The 18,573-nt window shown below is 38.5% G+C and overlaps 2 protein-coding genes across 3 annotated transcripts in view; both read left to right on the top strand.

The window, feature by feature from the left end:
• Window positions 1-18,485, top strand: part of TTC21B (tetratricopeptide repeat domain 21B) — a 78,769-nt gene extending 60,284 nt beyond the window's left edge. For both annotated transcript variants that reach the window (XM_047721993.1, XM_047721994.1), the window contains 5 exons: window positions 1,558-1,753; window positions 5,319-5,543; window positions 11,235-11,355; window positions 15,850-15,917; window positions 17,354-18,485. In XM_047721993.1, coding sequence (XP_047577949.1) covers window positions 1,558-1,753; window positions 5,319-5,543; window positions 11,235-11,355; window positions 15,850-15,917; window positions 17,354-17,431 — 688 coding nt within the window. In that variant the 3' untranslated portion in view covers window positions 17,432-18,485. The remainder of the gene's footprint in view (window positions 1-1,557; window positions 1,754-5,318; window positions 5,544-11,234; window positions 11,356-15,849; window positions 15,918-17,353) is intronic.
• Window positions 1-18,573, top strand: part of LOC125095498 (sodium channel protein type 3 subunit alpha) — a 1,188,574-nt gene that overhangs the window by 461,564 nt on the left and 708,437 nt on the right. The gene's annotated exons all lie outside the window — the stretch shown is intronic.

The raw sequence follows: 18,573 nt of genomic DNA, 5'->3' as shown, positions 1-18,573 counted from the left end.
TTGCTGTCACTGCTGTCATCCTGTGTTTGTTGCTGTTCCCGGAATTGGGCAAAGCATGTTAGGGAGTGTGTAAAGATGTAAATGTATGAGGTATATAAGGAAGTTTCTGCCTTCAGGTGCATCTACTTTACCTGGGAGGCAAGATAGTATCTGAAACCAGTCTCTGACAAAACAGAAATGGGTGAAATGGATATTAAGTGTTAAAAGAATTCATAGAAATCCTAGCAGTGCAAAGCAGTCTAGGGATGGTGAACAGGGGACTGAGAAAAAATTAGAACCAGACAGCTGAGAGGTTTTAATGACAGATTTGAAGCCTTGGATTATAGAGACCATTGAAAGGCATGTTTACGTTTGTGTTAGAAAGGTTAAGGTATTGTACTGTTGTGCAACTACAGACTGTCTTCCTGGAAGTCTCTAGCAAATAATTGAAAATACAAAACAAGAACAAAACAAGAGGGAGGTCACAGCTGCAGATACAGGTCTGGGAGACAGATGCTCAGAGTAGGTAGTTGGAACCCAGTGAGTGGCCTCTTTGCAAATAGAATGCAGGGACTGAAGTTTGGGCATGCTGACATTTAAGGGGATTGGAAGGGGAAGGGAGGCCAGAAACGGGCAATCATTGTAGTAGGAAGAGACTGTGTAATGTTATAGAACACTGTGTAATGTTATAGAAGGCAAAGGAGGGGAACTCTGAAGTAGGTAGCTAACGATGCGAAATGTTCTAGAGAAGTTAAAGGCTAAAGCCTGAGGAAAAGACCAATGGCTTTAGTGATTGGGCTTTGAGAATATACTTTCCTTTTATTAATTGGTTTAAAAAAAATAAGATAATTGATATTACATATTCAAATTTTTATTCTTGAAATTTACAACCTTTTCATAGGTATGTAGTTTCTTTCTTTCTTTTTTTTTTTTTTTAAAGATGCTATTTATTTGAGAGAACACAAGCACAAGCAGGGTGCGGGGAGAGGCAGAGGGAGAAGTGGGCTCCCTGCTACGTGAGGAGTGGAGGATCTCAGTGGGATCAAGACCTGAGCTGAAGGCAGATGCCTAACCTAACCGCCTGAGCCACCCAGGCACCCCAGATACATAGCTGCTTTTCTGAGAGTCGAATAGGGAGCTAAAAATACTGCAGTGCTTGGCGCATAGTAGGTGCTTCAGCAAGCTCAGTCACTTTTTACTCCCTCCTTTCTTTCCTTCCATTTTCTGAGTAGATCTACCACTTGATAATTATATGATTCCACTTATCCTAAATTCTCATTTCATATTAGCAGAAATAAACGCACTTATCCGTGTAGATACTGTCCAATTTTTTTCTTCAGTCTAAAGTGGATAAATGTTTAATAGTGCTTTATTAAAGGTATACTCATTTTGTTTAAATGTAATGCATTATAACTTTGGTTCACTTTGTATCAGAAGAGAATGGGTGACATTCTGCAAAAGGATTACTTCAAATTAGCGGCAGAAAAGAAACCAGTGTGCCCTAGGGCTCATTCTAATCTCAGGGAATTTTATTTCATGAGTAATAGACATAAGAGATTTATTTTTAATTGTACACAGTAATTCAACTGAGAAGCAAGAGTCTGTGCAGTTAGCAGTGAGAACAGCAGAAAAACTCCTAAAAGAACTAAAACCTCAGACCATTCAGGGTCACATCCAGCTTCGCATCATGGAAAACTATTGCCTGGTCGCTACCAAACAGAAGTCTAACGTTGAGCAAGCCTTGAATACCTTCACTGAAATAGCAACATCTGAGGTCAGTAGATTTCATTTTTCAGCTTTATATTCTCTTTCCTTGACAGTATAGAAATATGTATTTTGGTTAGCTATGTATTTGCTGAAGAATGACCGAATTACAAGTAAAAATTGCCTCTATAGCTTGGCATAATTCCACATAATGTACCTTCATTTCTAGAAGATACTATGTTGTTGCTATTTTGACATGTTGTTGATATGTTTTTTCTATTAGAATGGTAAATTCTAGAGAAAGGCAATTCTTCAAAAGGGCATAAATTAATTCTCAAAGGAATGGCCTTATTGTCTAGAGAATGTCTGTGTTGTTTCACTTAAGTGACTAAGTGAAAATAAACACCTGGGTGCCTTGATAGCTCACCTTTTCACTTAGCCAAACTTGAAATGTTTCCAGCTCTAAGGCTACATGGGATCAGTACTGACAGCTTATAATTCAGGCATGGGAATAATGGTGATGTTTTTTAGCAACACTGAAATAACCCCTGCCGTAATAATAGTAATAACAATAATAACAATTAGAGGAAAGGCTTTCTTCTCTTTCCAGCTCACTCAGATCCACCTTCTCACTCTCTGGGCACTCAGTGTTTCCTTCCCTCACAAGATGCTGTATTTCTTCAGTTGCTTGGTATGAAGGAAAGGACTCTAGATGCCCACTCTGTGAGCAGTGGGTGACAGCTAGTTCTAAGCGTACTCTCTGGATTTCGTGTTCTTCCACTCAGCAGTGTTGTATGCCCCTGAAAACTCAGAGTGTGTGTCTCTCAGAGGGTTTACAAAACTTTGCTGTGTTTCCTTGTGGTTCAGTGGTCACGGCGGTAGCATTAAGCTACTGAAAACTCCCTGCAGGGCCCCTTCCTGCTGCCTCCTAGGACCCGGGAGAGCTTTGGGGGACCTGCAGCTTCTGTTGCCGTTTGGGAACACGTATCCTGGATGGCGTTTTATGACCACTGTAAGCCACGTTGGAACTAAACAGTAGGGTAGCTCCTGCAGCAGCGACATCCTAGAGCAGGGCTTTCTGTTGCCCTGAAGTAATGCTCTCAGGGGGTGGCCACAGGCATGACAGTGGCTAGCAAACTGAGACCTGAAGTAGGAGAGAGAGTTTAAAGTGCGAGGTTTGAGAGAATACCAAAAGCCCTGAGTAACATTGCGGCTGTTTCCTAGAAATACCATTTTTTTGTGTTGGTGAGATTGCATTATTTTTACCATTCGTACATATGTGATTAGTAATACGCTCTCCTCAAGTCTACTGACCGCACCAGCCAAAGACTGATGCATGAACTGAAGTTTCAGAAACAGTGAGTTTTATCTTGCATTTTTTCCCTTTTAACTCATAAGCTGAATGTATTAAATATAATGAATATTCATTAAGCAGCCAGTGGATGCTAAGGACAGTGGGAATTGCGAAGATAAACCAAGATAGTATCTTCTGTCAAGTTTATCACAGTCCAGGGAAGATGAAGCAAAGCATACTGACTGCGTACAAACCCAAATCTATTACATTCTGTTCTAGAGTTGCAGGTAAAAGTGCTGTAGGAAATAAAATAATGAAAATTATTTTCATCAAGCTCTAATATTAGGAGAGCGGGGAAGGCCTTTTTGTGGAGAAGTTTTGATTTAAGAAGAACCACGATAAATTGCATTTTCACAGGAGAGGCAGAGAAGATACATTCTGGAGGCAGGGGGAAATATGAACAAAGACAAGGAGGCAGGGAAGCATCCTGTATATTCACAACACTATGTGGTGTTCAGACTGAAAAGAGTTACATGACAGGAAGTCAGGGGAGGAAGCAGTACAAGATTAGTTAAACCCATGCGAAGTGTTTCCACCTGCTTTCATCCTGTCACCTTGAACCAGAAGGGTGCGTTGTATAACATGGCTGTATTGTCCTCCGTGGTCTAAACTTGTTGCAGCTCAGAGTGACTGAGAAAGACAGAAAAAAGCCAGCTGAACATCTTAGGATGTCTGCACCAAAAAGACAAGTGGGTCTAATGCAGGGCTTGGAACTCAGGTTTATACTTTTGAAACTATTCTTGAGTTCGTTCACTAGTGATCGAGCTGTGAGGAACTAATTAATTCTAATCAAACTTAATGTGTGTGATTTAAAATCAGAGAGCTTATTTTAAAATGTATAGTGTGGGATATTTTTAGCATGTCACTAGATCTGGACATTTTTACAGGTCCCCTCTTGGCTTGGAATGTCCTAGGACCTGGCCAACAAATTCAGAGCAGGTCTCTACTTTCTTTCCTCTCTACAAGAGGAGGCAAGGGTCGGGGATGCCCAATAATGATCTATCCCTCATGTCTCCAAAACCTACTACCTACTACCAGTTGGCTGGATTTGGCACTCAAACTTTTTTGCCATTCCTTAATTAGGACAGATTATGTATTGGAAGTTTGTTGGTAGGCATAGAATTACAACCAAAGAAGTTTTATGCTCTGAAAAATTATTTTCTTCAAGCTCTAAGGAATTGTCCTCCTCAATTCCAGGGCTGTTTCTCACTTCCAGCCACGGTCAGTGTTGGACAATGAACAAATCACTCTGTTCTCCTTTTGCAGTGTTTCTTACTGGTTACCCAAACTTGCTATCTTACAGTGCACCTTTACTATAGTCTCGGTATTATAATTTCTATATCACAGTTGCTCATCCTTTATTTGTATCTTAACCTGAAACCTTTCTCTTTATAAAAACATCATAATCCCTCTACTGAAATGTAAAAAGCCACCCTTGCTTTGTCAGGGTTATACACATATTGCTCAGGTAAGTTGGTTTCCTGGATCAATCACCAGTAGCTTCCACTTTATACCAATTCTTATTAGTTTGTTGGTTTCACAGAGTGACATTTTCTGACATGGAACTCTCTCTAAAAGAACATTGTGTTTTACAGACACTATCAAGAAGCTGCAGACTCTAGGTCTAAAAGAGTATTTTAAGGCATGAGTTTATTTCATATAATTTCAAAGTGACTAATTAATTGTATGCCTTGTTTATAACATTCCATTGGTTTACATTGTTTATAACATTCCATTCCTTTACTGGGTGAAAAGACTTTTGAATAGTACAAGAAGAAAGGGAAAAGGAGCAGTAGAAGTCAGTATTGATAAGAAGTCAGTATAGATAAGTCAGCAGAAGTTCATGTAGGTCAGGAATGTCATTAGCAGGTGTATCAATGTCATTCTTGTTTTATAGTAAAAGAACTAAGGAGCCAAAATGCTGAATCTGAAACGCAAATGTTCAGTTAGGATTATATTGAAATAGAATTTTGGTTTTTTTGTTTCTATATAAAACCACTAAATAGCTAGTCAGTCCCATTAAAGATCAAGTCGCCCTAATTGTCTAAATCGTGTGGTTATGGCATCTACGTATTTATTGGATTATCTTGGCCACGTGGTCAGCTTGAGGTTACTTGGTGTATTAACGTATGACCATAGCACAGTTATCTATGCGGAGCCTGATACGGAGTCCACAGGCCAACGTTCATATCGCGGAGCCCTTGCTACTTGCTGTGTTTCCTTTTAAACATAGGACATCTTTGTTTGTGGATCATGGGTCTGAAGTTTTGTGTTCTTACAGAAGGATCATATTCCAGCACTTCTGGGAATGGCAACAGCTTATATGATCTTGAAACAGACTCCACGAGCCAGAAACCAGCTGAAGCGGATTGCGAAAATGAACTGGAATCCTATTGATGCTGAGGACTTTGAGAAGAGTTGGCTGCTGCTTGCTGATATTTATATTCAGTCAGCAAAATACGACATGGCGGAAGAGCTGCTCAAACGGTGCTTGCGCCATAATAGGGTAGGTGGCCGCGGAGGGAAAAATAACTGTTGACCTTTGGTGTCGTAGGTCTTTAAAGGGGGGACCAAATGATGGTCCATTTCTAAGAGTTCTTGTGTGTTTTTTGAAAATTGAGTGTTTATTCTTACCACAATCGGGAAATAAACATTAAAAGAAGAAAGAAGCCATTTGCTCTTGAAAATAGAGAGAGAGAGAGATTTATGCCTTTTCAGGTTCCAGCTGTGGTATGCCCCACTTACGGAAAGTGTTTATGGAATGTCAAGCATTTGCCTGTGATTATCCAGCGCATCCCAGATCTAATGAAAATTGCAGAAGAACGTTAATTGCAGCCGTCTGTCCCTCCTATTAAGAAATACTCTAGATGAATTTACTGCAGCTGCGTGTTGTTTTCACATTATTAGAATCCACTATGCATAATATATTTTGTGGGTAAAAGTCTTTTTGGCATTTAATTTGTTTATTAAAAAGTCCTTATCTTTAGGTATGAAATTGAAAGTCTTCAAGTCTGTAGAAATCCTTTTAGTAACAGTGCATTTTGGTGTTTAGTCACAAAAAAAGGTCTTAGGGCATCATTTTTTAAGTTAGGAATTTGTTAGTATTGTTGAGAAATACTTGTACTCAACTTAGAAACTTGAGGATATTTATCTTTACAGATTCATAGCAATTACTTCAAAATTTTAATCATAGTAAATCTTTTATTCTCAGCAAATTAAAGTACAAAGCGGATCTTTTGTTTTTTAAAGAGTTATGATCACCTAATCCTATTAAGTTACTTTCTTAGGGATTTTAAAAACCACAAAATATCAAGCCATTTATCAATTTATAGTCGATACATCTAATTTTAAGTAAAATTGTCCTTGAAAAACAGATTCTTATGAATAGGTTTTGAAAAATCTAAACTTCATGCAAGGAAAACAAAACAAAAATAAGCTGTTGGGATTACATCAAAATAAAAAGCTCACGCACAGAGAAGGAAACCATCAACAAAACAAAAAGGCAACTTATACATGGGAGAAGATATTTTCAATGATATATTTGATAAGAGGTTACTCTCCAAAGGTATAGAGAAATTGTACAACTCAACACCAAAAAACCCCACAAATAATCCAATTCAAAAATGGGTAGAGGACTTCAATAGACATTTTTCTAAAGAAGACCTACAGGTGGTCAGTAGACATGATGCTCAACATTACTAACCATCAGGGAAATGCAAATCAAAACCACAATGAATATTACTTTATACTTGTCACAATGGCTAGAATCGAAAATAACAAGTGTTGGCAAGTATGTAGAGATCAGGAAACTTGTGCACTGTTTGTGGGAATGTGTATTGAAGCAGTAACTATGGAAAACAGTATGGACATTCCCCCCAAAATTAAAAGTGGAAATACCATGTGATTCAATAATTCCACTACTGGGTATTTACCCAAAGAAAATGAAAGTACTAATTCAAAAAGACATATGCATTCCCATGTTTATTGCAGCATTATTTACGATAGCTGAGATATAGAAGCAACCCAAATGAAGGGCACCTGGGTGACTGAGTCAGTTAACCATCCAACTCTTGATTTTGCCTAGGTCATGATCTTAGGGTCATGAGATCAAGCCCCATGTCAGGTTCCATGTTTAGCAGGGAGTTTGCTTCTCTCTATCTCTCTCTGCCCCCCTCCCCCTCCCTCTAGACTCTCTGTCCCTCCCCTACTGATGTTCTCTCCCCACCCCCGTCTCTCTTGTGCTCTCAAATAAATAAATCTTCAGGAAAAAAAAAAGAAGTGACCCAAGTGTACATCAGTAGATGAATGAGTAAAGAAGATATGGCACATATATATACAATGGCATATTATTCAGCCATAAAACAGAATGAGTCCTTGCCATTTGTGACAACATGGATGAACCTAGAGGCTATTAAGCTAAGTGAAATAAGTCAGACAGAGAAAGACACCATATGATTCCACTTATATGTGGAATCTAAACAAATGAAAAAAAAAAAACAGACTCATAAACTCAGAGAACAAACTAATGGTTGCCAGAGGGCTCAGGAGTAGGATGGGCAAAATGGGTGAAGAGAAATGGGAGATACAGACTTCCAGTTACGGGGTGAGTAAGTCTTGGGGACGAAAGGTACAGCGTTGGAAATATGTGATACTGTAAGAGCATTGTATGGTGACAGATGGGAGCTACATTTGTGATGAGCATAACACAAGGTATAGACTTGTTAAATCACTCTGTTGTACACCTAAAATTAATGTAACATTGTGGGTCAACTATACTTCCATAAAAATAAGGAAAAAGGAAAATGTAAGCTGCCAGATGGCTGACCCTCACATGCCTACTCTAGGATTAAGCGAGATTATGTGGGAATTAAGGTTTCCGTGCAGACAGAATTTCAGTTCGCCAGAATACTGACAGCGTATATTGCACGGTTGAACACAATGGCTACTTGAGAGACGCCAGTTTGGCTGATCAGACATGTCAATATTGGAAGCATGAGATTCAGGAACTAGAGCTTAGAAACCTTGAATTGTATAATTAAAAGATGGAGATTATCCAGATCTGGGATAGAAATGTACAAGATGATACCAGACCATCTTGTCATACCAGATGGCAAGGAAGCTATCGGAGATGATTAGAGTCACGTCAAGGACTCAGGAGCCAACTTGAAGACACTCACACTAGCCCAAGTTGGAACATGTTAACTATCAGTAAGAATAGTAACCGCGGTGGATTGAAACACACAGAATAAGTTTAAATCCACGAGTTTACAAAGGTCCAAAAAAGAAAAAAAAAATAAAAAACCTAATTGTTTACCACTGAAATGTGCTGGTGAACTGTTATTTCTAAAGCCAGCAAATAAAGGGAAGGCATTAAGCACTTACCCTGCCTTTTCTGTGTAAACTATACTACTGGGTAACAATACAGCATAAAAGGAAACATTTCTCATGATAGATGTTTTCCAGCTAATAAATGGAGAGTGGTAGACTATCACTTTTTCCATCCCTGATAAATTAGTGTATGGATATAACATCAAAAAAAGAGATCCTAATATTATGTGCCTCCTTGGGGAAGAACGCAACTCAAACCCTCACTTAGGGTCCAGAATTTAAAAGGGCACTTTAAGTGTCAGGAATGGTCTTTGGCAGCTGGTGCTACTAAAACAACATCCTCTAAACTGGGTACCTTATAAACTGCAGAAATGGATTTCTCCCATTTCTAAGGCTGGAGGTCTGAGATCAGGGTGCAGCCTGGTTCAGTTCTGGTGAGGGCTCTCTTGTGGGTTGCAGACCACCAGCTTTTTGTTCTATCCTCACATGGTGGAAGGAGAGGGCAAGAGAACTGGCTGGGGCCTCTTTTTTTTTTTTAATCTGTTAGCATTCATTGAATGTTTTTTTTTTTTTTTTAATTTCTTTTCAGTGTAACAGAATTCATTGTTTGTGCACCACACCCAGTGCTCCATGCAATCCGTGCCCTCCATAATACCCACCACCTGGCTCCCCCAACCTCCCACCCCCCCCACCCCTTCAAAACCCTCAGATTGTTTTTCAGAGTCCATAGTCTCTCATGGTTCACCTCCCCTGCAATTTCCCTCAACTCCCTTCTCCTCTCCATCTCCCATGTCCTCCATGTTATTTGTTATGCTCCACAAATAAGTGAAACCGTGTGATAATTGACTCTCTCTGCTTGACTTATTTCACTCAGCATAATCTCTTCCAGTCCCGTCCATGTTGCTACAAAAGTTGGGTATTCATCCTTTTTGATGGAGGCATAATACTCCATAGTGTATATGGACCACATCTTCCTTATCCATTCGTCCGTTGAAGGGCATCTTGGTTCTTTCCACAGTTTGGCGACCGTGGCCATTTCTGCTATAAACATTGGGGTACACATGGCCCTTCTTTTCACTACATCTGTATCTTTGGGGTAAATACCCAGTAGTGCATTTGCAGGGTCATAGGGAAGCTCTATTTTTAATTTCTTGAGGAATCTCCACACTGTTTTCCAAAGTGGCTGCACCAACTTGCATTCCCACCAACAGTGTAAGAGGATTCCCCTTTCTCCACATCCTCTCCAACACAGTTGTTTCCTGTCTTGCTAATTTTGTGGGGCCTCTATTATAAGGACACTGGTCCCTCTCATAAGAGCTCCATCCTTGTGACCTAGTTTTCTCACAAAGATCCCGTCTCCTAGTACCATCACACTGGAGCTGAAGGTTTCAGTGTATGAGTTTTTTAAATATCCAGTCCACTATAGATAAATAATCATTTTATCAAGATTATTGTAGATTATTATAAATTACAACAAAAGATTAATATGATAAATAATGCAATATTTTTTAAACCAAAATATCAAACGTTACCTAAATAGCATCTGACAGTGCTGTGCTGAGCGGTATTGAAGCCTGAAACAAAAGGGAAAATGTATGCCTCCATATCTATGTTTTTATGTATTTTTCAGCGGGTTATGATTTTAATGAAAATATTGACATATTTACTCCCATTAAAGTCAGAAAAATTAAATAACAAGTTTTGTTTGGTTATAAAGAAATACTCAAAATGTGAGTGTCAATATTGCCATTTTTCAATTTGATTTGTAAAAATGTTTGGGGAAAAAAATTAGCAATTAAAAGAAATCACAGAAACATGCATACAGAGTTGTGCATTTTTCCTTTTGCCTCAGGCTTCAGTGTGGCCCGGCAGGGCGCTGACCTATGCAGTCCTTTCACCTCTCTCCCCAAAGATCGAAATCGAATTTAAACCTCTAGATCTAATGACAACTTCCAGATATCGGTGACATAGGAATACATCACATAAGCACCACGACGATGTACGCAACCGAACCTGGGCTGTGACAAACTCGAGGGTAAAAATTCTTGTTTGCCACATTTAACTGCAAAGAAAGAGACAGAGAGAGAGGGGTGGAAGGGAAACCTCTAAATCAAATTAAGTTGAAAGACATTTTAGCCAGTCACAACGTGTGGGCCTTGTTGGGCTCATCATCCTAACAAACTAAAAACAAAACAAAATTATATTGAGACCATTTGAAATTTGAGTAATGACTGGATATTTAGTAATATCATGGAGTTGTTACATTTTAGGTATGATAAACTGTGGTTCTGTTTAAAGGAAATCCTTATATTTAAAGGAAGATCCTAAGATATTGATGAATGAGATGCTACAATATATGAGGATTTTTTATTTGCTAATACAGAAGGACAAGTATGGGGGGTAGAGGTTAAAACAGTATTAGTCATGATTTAGTTTTTGAAGATATAGGTTCCTGGTGCTCATTACACTGTTAATTTTAACTTGAAATTATTTATAATTAAAAACTGTATGTATATATGTGTAAAATATACATTCCCTTGCTCTCCCTTAAATATCCTGACTCAGGGGACAGTGGGAGTTGGGCTTGATCAGAATCTTGTATTAAGTCCCATAGATGGTTTGATTGCATAACCAAGGTGATGGACACTGGGGAGGGTATGTACTATGGTAGTGCTGTGAATTGTGTAAGACTGATGAATCACAGACCTGTACCATGAAACAAATAATACATTATATGTTAATTTAAAAAAAAAAGAAAAACATTGTTTTATGTGCCAATTAAATGAGTTAATGTGGTCGGCCTCTACAGTCCTTAAGCACCCCGTAAAATCAGTTTTAATCTATTGATACATCTTCCATTTTCCTTCAGTCTTGCTGCAAAGCTTATGAATATATGGGGTACATTATGGAAAAGGAGCAAGCATATACAGATGCAGCTTTAAACTATGAGATGGCGTGGAAACATGGCAATCAGACAAATCCAGCAGTCGGTGAGTTTAACAAACTAGATACGAGGTTTTCACTGGAAACTTGGGTTCTATTTGTAAATCTTCATTTAAATGCATCTGATTTCTTTTTTTTTTTAATTTTTAATTTTTTAAATTTTTTTTCTGTGTACCCGATTTCATTGTTTATGCACCACACCCAGTGCTCCATGCAATACGTACCCTCCATAATACCCACCACCAGGCTCACCTACCTTCCTACCACCCCGCCCCTTCAAAACCCTCAGATTGTTTTTCAGAGTCAGTAGTCTCTCATGGTTCATCTCCCCCTCCAATTTCCTTCAACTCCCTTTTTAACAATAAAAGAAACATTAAGAGCCAACTTCCTTATCAGCCCTTCTGAAAAATAACTTTTCTATTCATAATAGATTATTAACTTAATAGTTATTAAGTGTAATTTCCTGAGATTCAAACTGGTCCTCAGTCACCTTAAAGGCCATCTAATCTAATTCTGCCCCTTTCTCTCCCTTAACCTTCTGCCATTTCCAAATGGTAATGCTGCAGGGGAAAAGTGTTCCCATGTCAGGTCAGTTAGGAAGACATTTAATTAAATCAAGGTCTGCAGGTTTCTTTGCTGCAGGACTTCTCTGTGCCTTCATATACTAATGTATATTGTGATGGATATCACAGACGGAACATGTTTCCCATGATAGTATAACCATGGACATTTTTTTCCCTGAGCACCTAGGAACATCAGTTTGTTCCAGTGATAGACTCAAGGAATGTGGTCTCCAACATCTCTACCAGATAGACAGCATCTGGAATATACTGAGTGACTAGCCTCCCCCCACATTGTGAGGGAGCCCATCCCTATATTTTCCCTTTCTTTGTACTGAGCTGAAATATGCTGCATTGAAACTGGCCAGGTCTCCTCTCTGCAGCAACCCACAGAGTCCTCCCCTTTCTACACGTGTGGCACTCTAATTCAGCTTTCTGTCCTGTTTCTTTGAATGCGTTTCTTCAGACTATCTCAGTTACTCGCCCATTCTTCCTGAGACTTGCTTCCAAATCTTTCACCCTCCTTGTTGCTGGAAACTCTAAAATAGTGCTTCCCAATCTGTGCTTTGGAATACTTGGTGAGATATTAATAGTTATTTCTTTACAAAAAGGAAAAAGTGAGAAGAGAGAGTTGAGTATGAGGAGATTAGATTTCATGGCCAAATGAGTTTGGAAAAAGCTGTTCTACTGGTCTCTGCCCCTCCTGACCTGTTTGTGCCAGAAATGAGCAAGTTCTTAAGTATAATTTAAGATCTAATTATACGTATAATCAAGCTGGTTTTTTATTAGGCATTTCCGTAGTTGTTAACTCAGCCTTAAGGTATCATCTGTCTTAGCAGCCACGTCATGGTGTGGACTTAGATTTAATTTGCAATTGACTAGGTCATGTTTACATTAACTACAGTTAACTCAGGACTTCTCCCGCCGTGTATTTTCTGGAGTCTGATTTTACTAGACTTGTGTAGGGCACAGGAACTAATACAGTACCATTTGTTGATGGTAGTTTTCCTTCTCAAGTATCATGTATCCTATAGAATCAGGTCAGCTTATAAAATGAAAATTCCTTGAGGCGCCTGGGTGGCTCAGTGGGTTGAAGTCTCTGCCTTAAGGCTCAGGTCATGATCCCAGCATCCTGGGATCAAGCCCCACGTCGGGCTCTCTGCTCAGCGGGGAGCCTGCTTCCTCCTCTCTCTCTGCCTGCCTCTCTGCCTACTTGTGATCTCTGTCAGATAAATAAGTAAAATCTTAAAAAAAAAAAAAAAAGAAAAGAAAATTCCTTAAATGCCTTTAAAATATATATAATTTTGAAACTTCATTCCATAGAAGGTATACATACATTTAGAAGTTAAATTACTTAAACATTCTATTCCTGGAAGACTTCCCAACAAATACAGAGATTCTAGCTCATTAGTTCTTCCATTGTGCCATCTGTGTATTTTATAGATGGTTGTGTCAATTTCCCCGAATTCTCATTGGTAAGTTTTCTCTGAGGCTGTCTGTGTATTCTTTAGCTTCTTCCTTAAGATGGTCATTGCATCTAACATCTGCAGTTGCCTGGCCAAGTTAACAGTGCATTTCACTTTTTCAGTTGTCAGGAAACCCTTCAAATCATGGTCATGTTCTTTCCGTAAGATTCAGGCTTGAGTTGCTGTAACTGTGAGACGCACCAGGAACGGAGAGCCAGGAAGAGAACACCTCCGCGTCTGCCCCTCTGCGCCCATTCTCGGGACATGTGACACCCATTAGATTGTTCACAGGGTTCGTGCTCCTCTTCCCTCCTCTGCTATCTTTCTCTCCTGATTACATAGTGTTGAATTTTTATAAACTTGACAGGTATAATGTAGCTGCAGTACACATTTTCTTTACCATTTCTGGCCCTTTATTTCCTCTCTCAGATTTTTTGGACAAGATGATCTATCAGGTTTCTTCCAACATTAAAACTTTGTGCTTCTGGGACGCCTGGGTGGCTCAGTTGGTTAAGCAGCTGCCTTCGGCTCAGGTCATGATCCCAGGGTCCTGGGATCGAGTCCCACATCGGGCTCCTTGCTCAGCAGGGAGCCTGCTTCTCCCTCTGCCTCTGCCTGCCTCTCTGTCTGCCTGTGCTCACTCTCTCTGACAAATAAATAAAAAATAAAATCTTAAAAAAAAAAAAAAAAAAAAACTTTGTGCTTCCAATTTAGTATCGACTAAATTGCTAATATATGTGTGGCACTCTAAAACTTTTAAAAGCATTTCACAAGTATTTCACTAGATCTTAAAATCGCAGTAAGAGTTGGATTGGGGGGTCCAATGAGGAAACTTGAAATTGACAGCTCACCTGACTTGCTGAGGTCTCCAGGCTAGTCAGGAAGCCGGAAACCAAAACCAAAATCCAGGTTTTTTGGCTCTAGTTTCTGTGTGAAGTATGATTGGCGTGACATAACATCTTAAATTGTTTTCCTTTTGTCAGTCACCTATTCTATTTTTAGCCAGTTTTACAATTCCTTTGATATGATACCAAGTTTAACTCTTTGAAACTTACTGTTTTCGTCTTTGACAGTTTTATAGGCATGTATGTTTATGTGTATTTATATCAAATATTATGAATTTTAGATAATTCCTCTTTATTTCATTTTACTACCTTATGATTACATTAGCTGGTAATTCTTTTCAAATATTTGTTTGAAATTTTTTTTTTTTTTAAGATTTTATTTATTTATTTGACAGACAGAGATCACAGGCAGGCAGAGAGGCAGGCAGAGAGAGGAAGGGAAGTAGGCTCCCTACTGAGCAGAGAGCCTGATGTGGGGCTCGATCCCAGGACCCTGAGATCATGACCTGAGCCGGAGGCAGAGGCTTTAACCTGCTGAGCCACCCAGGCGCCCCTGTTTGAAATTTTTTTTAAAAAATGCTTTGGTACTTTTATTAGGGCCCAAGAACAGCATTCAAATTTCCCTAATTTATATTTGTAAGAGGTAAAGTGAAGTGCTGAATTTATGAATTACATATTATTTTACATAGTGATACATCATATTGCATTTGTGGAGTACAATACCACTGTTAATTTCTTATCTCCTACTATTGGCTAACTCTCATGGCATTCTTGTAGAAAAACAGCAATCCTTTAAGAATATCTTAAAACCTTATTTTAAATATCAGTATTTGAAACATGACATTTCAATATAGTACTTGTGATAATTGTTACGAATGGTTGATGTGGGATGTCTGACGACTGCTCTCCCCTCTTCTGGCTGGCTCTCCTAACTGCTCTGCCCTGTCATGTTGTACTCTGGGTCTTTCCAATTCCTGTGGCTCCCACCACTGCCTTTTATCTGAGCAGTTTCCTCTGCCGTAAAGTGTCTCCGCATCCGTTGGCTTGGCCCAGTTCAAGCCTCTTCTTTCAGATTGCAAGCATTGCCTGATACCCGCCCCCTCCCCATCCACATTTCTTTTTCGAAATGTCTTGGCCCCTATCTTTCTTGCATACCATTTATCTCACTTTTGAAAGTGTAATTTACTCATGCAATTATTTAAGTAACCTCCTTTATTTCCTAATAGAGTGTAAACCCCCTGCCTGCAGGAACAGTGTGCCTCACATGTTAAGAGCTAAATCAATCCATGCTGTATAAATGGATAGCTGTGGTATCCTTCACTGTCCAGCGATGAGTCTGTACTATAATTGGAAATAAATGGGACAGTGTTAGTAAGTTACAAAAGCTACTCTCGCAGGATGGCAGTCTTCTCACCCACCAGGATATTCACTGCAGTCCTTTCTCCGGCTCCATTTTCCTTTGTACCTGTTCTACCTTCATGTGGCTCCACCTTCCATCAGCCCCTCATTTCCCTCATTTCCCTCTCCTAGTGTGTTCACCAGCCTTCGTTTAGACTTCTCCAGTGAGTAAGCAAACAAAGGAGAAGGCAAAAAAGGTAGTGCTAGTGGTGTGCTCTGTACATAGTACTGATCATTATGGGTTTTTTTGTGTTTTTTTTTTGTCTTAACAGGATACAAACTGGCATTTAATTACTTAAAAGCAAAAAGATATGTGGATGCCATTGATGTGTGTCACCAGGTAACACTGCAGATTAGATTTCTTTAAATTTTTCGGCTGATGAATGTCCTACTTTTAGTTCATCTCAAGATGTACATGAACAGAGGTAGAGGATGTTGTGTTTTGGTTAAACGACTCATCGAATACATCTAGAAGAGATTACCACCTTCCCAGTTTAGAAAATGACAAAGTTGGGGCACCTGGGTGGCTCAGTGGGTTAAGCCTCTGCCTTCGGCTCAGGTCATGGTCCCAGGGTCCTGGGATCCAGCCCCACATCGGGCTCTCTGCTTAGCAGGGAGCCTGCTTCCCCCTCTCTCTCTGCCTGCCAGTCTGCCTACTTGTGATCTCTCTCTCTCTCTGTCAAATAAATAAAATAAAAAATCTTTAAAAAAAAAAAAAAAAGAAAAGAAAAGAAAATGACAAAGTCTATTTAAATCAAACATGTTTTTAATTGGGGTTCCAGTAATAAAATGTTTCTCTCACATTAAAAACAGAAGGAGAAGCATGTGAAGTGAAACTACTGATTCTTCAGGCCACTGTTCTGAATGAAGTTCTTGTGAATATGTCCAAGTCTGGTTGGTAGAGAATTCAGATTTATAAATTAGAGATAAGAAGTATTTCTGTTATTTAGGAGTCATTTGGTTACGTTTCTGTAAGATCCATAACTACATGATCCCTTACTAAGGTGACAAATATTTAAGTTGCACTTCTAGAATTTATTTTTTTATATACGTTGTCTCATTGATATATAAGGCATTACCCCATTGTTCCAGATAGGGCATTATATTGAATATTGTTAGGAGCTCCAAGAAAAGCTCCTAAGAAGAGAATTATGTAATGTCTCCTTTCCCAGAGTGCTGTATCAGCATCATTATAGTGAATACTTGGCTTCGGTGATTGCTATTGATTACTGAAGCTCTCTGTGGGGCAGTATTTCACATTAAGGTTAAGGTTTTGCATTAACGTAATGTTATAGATTAGAATCATTTGTGGAATTCTTTTAAAAACGTCTATCTCCCCACCCCTAGACTCAGTAGACCTAGAAATTTGTATGTTTCCAAAATCCCTCTAGGTAAATCTGATGTGTACTCCTGGTGAAAAATAACTCTGTAAGGGTTCTTTCAAGTATCATATGACTTGCTAATTTTCTAAATATTTAAAATCATTGATGCATACTTGTTTTTTGCAACTGATTATTAAGGAAGTAATTATATTTGTTGTATTTCTCACATGTATTTGGATTCTATTGTTGTCATCTAATTACTGTTTACTATGAGTTATGTCACATTTGAGATGTCACCTTTAAGAAATGTTGTTTATATTTGTAATATTAATACAATGAAATCTCAACTGTAATGCTCATTTCCAGTAAGTTTTATAGCTCTCCAGTTTTCAGTAATCAATTACAAGTTCTCATGCTTTTGTTTGGTTTTTTGTTTTTGTTTCTGATTTTGCAGGTTCTTGAAGCACATCCAACTTATCCAAAAATCAGGAAGGATATACTTGATAAGGCCCGTACATCTTTGAGGCCTTGAAAAGTATTTTAATTTCGTTTGTTGGTTATGCAGAAAATGAAAGGAATCAGTTCTTACAGTCCAGAATGGATTTGAGCTAAAACTTTTGACAGAAGCATACTTTTATTTCTCCAGCAGAGGCTGCTATTGCATATAGAGAGAAATGCTAAGTCAAATGGATGGGTTTGCGACAGAGAAAGGCAGTGGGAGCTGGTTTATTTGATCGACTCTCTTGATTCGGAACAGATTTGGTGTCTCAGTGGTAAAGATTATAACCCATTTCTATAAAGAATCTTTTGTTAAATATGAGGTAATTAAATATCCAATATCTTTTCTAAGGAATATTAAGTTCATTTCAGGAAATATATTTAAAATGCTGTTGTTCTTTGTTAAATTTTTTTTGTAACATTCTCTGTTTCAAAGGATTGAGAAAATTTTCTTGAATAATTTATGAAAAGAAAAGGTATATTTTAATAAAAAGTTTATAAATTTATGGTTTGTATTGTTCTTGGAACTCAAAAGACATGGTAAGTTTTGCAAATACAGGGTAAGCCCCCTAATCAATTTGCACTGTTAATGAGTACTTGGAATATGTGACATTCCTAGAAAAATCTTTTTGGAAAAATGTAAAGAATGTGAGCTTCCATTCCCTTTGTTGAACTCATTCTTTCTGCTTTCAGTGCCAGCGTGATCTTAAGAAATAATCTGGATATAAAATCCGTTAAAATAGGTAAACTCTTGTAGCAATAATTCACCTTAGCCTGAAGACTAGTTATCTTGATGTCACTTCAGATACTGTAATATCTGCTAGGGAATGGTGACAGAATAGTTCTGGTCAGCAGGGACTCACCAGGCATACCCTGTGAAAGCAGCCACCTCCCTTACTGTGCCTACCACCCTCTGGCTTAGCAGTTCTCAGCCTTTTGGGTTAAAATTAACCTAATCTTAATAAACTCAAATTTTAGCATTATTTCTGACTTGTTGTATACATCTTTTTCTGTTGTCTTTAAAAGTACCATAAACAGGGTCTACTGTTTCATTTACATTTCCAATAAATAGAGTATTTTTAAGTTGCCTGTTGCTTTTAAGTGTCCTATGTTTATTTTTTTTTGAGCTATATTCTCTTGTTTTTGACTACTTCTGCAGTTTTCCAAAGTCCTTTT

Source organism: Lutra lutra, chromosome 3 (genome assembly GCF_902655055.1).
Source record: "Lutra lutra chromosome 3, mLutLut1.2, whole genome shotgun sequence".
In the NCBI taxonomy this organism is placed as follows: Eukaryota; Metazoa; Chordata; class Mammalia; order Carnivora; family Mustelidae; genus Lutra; species Lutra lutra.
This window is presented reverse-complemented; position numbering and strand designations above follow the sequence as displayed.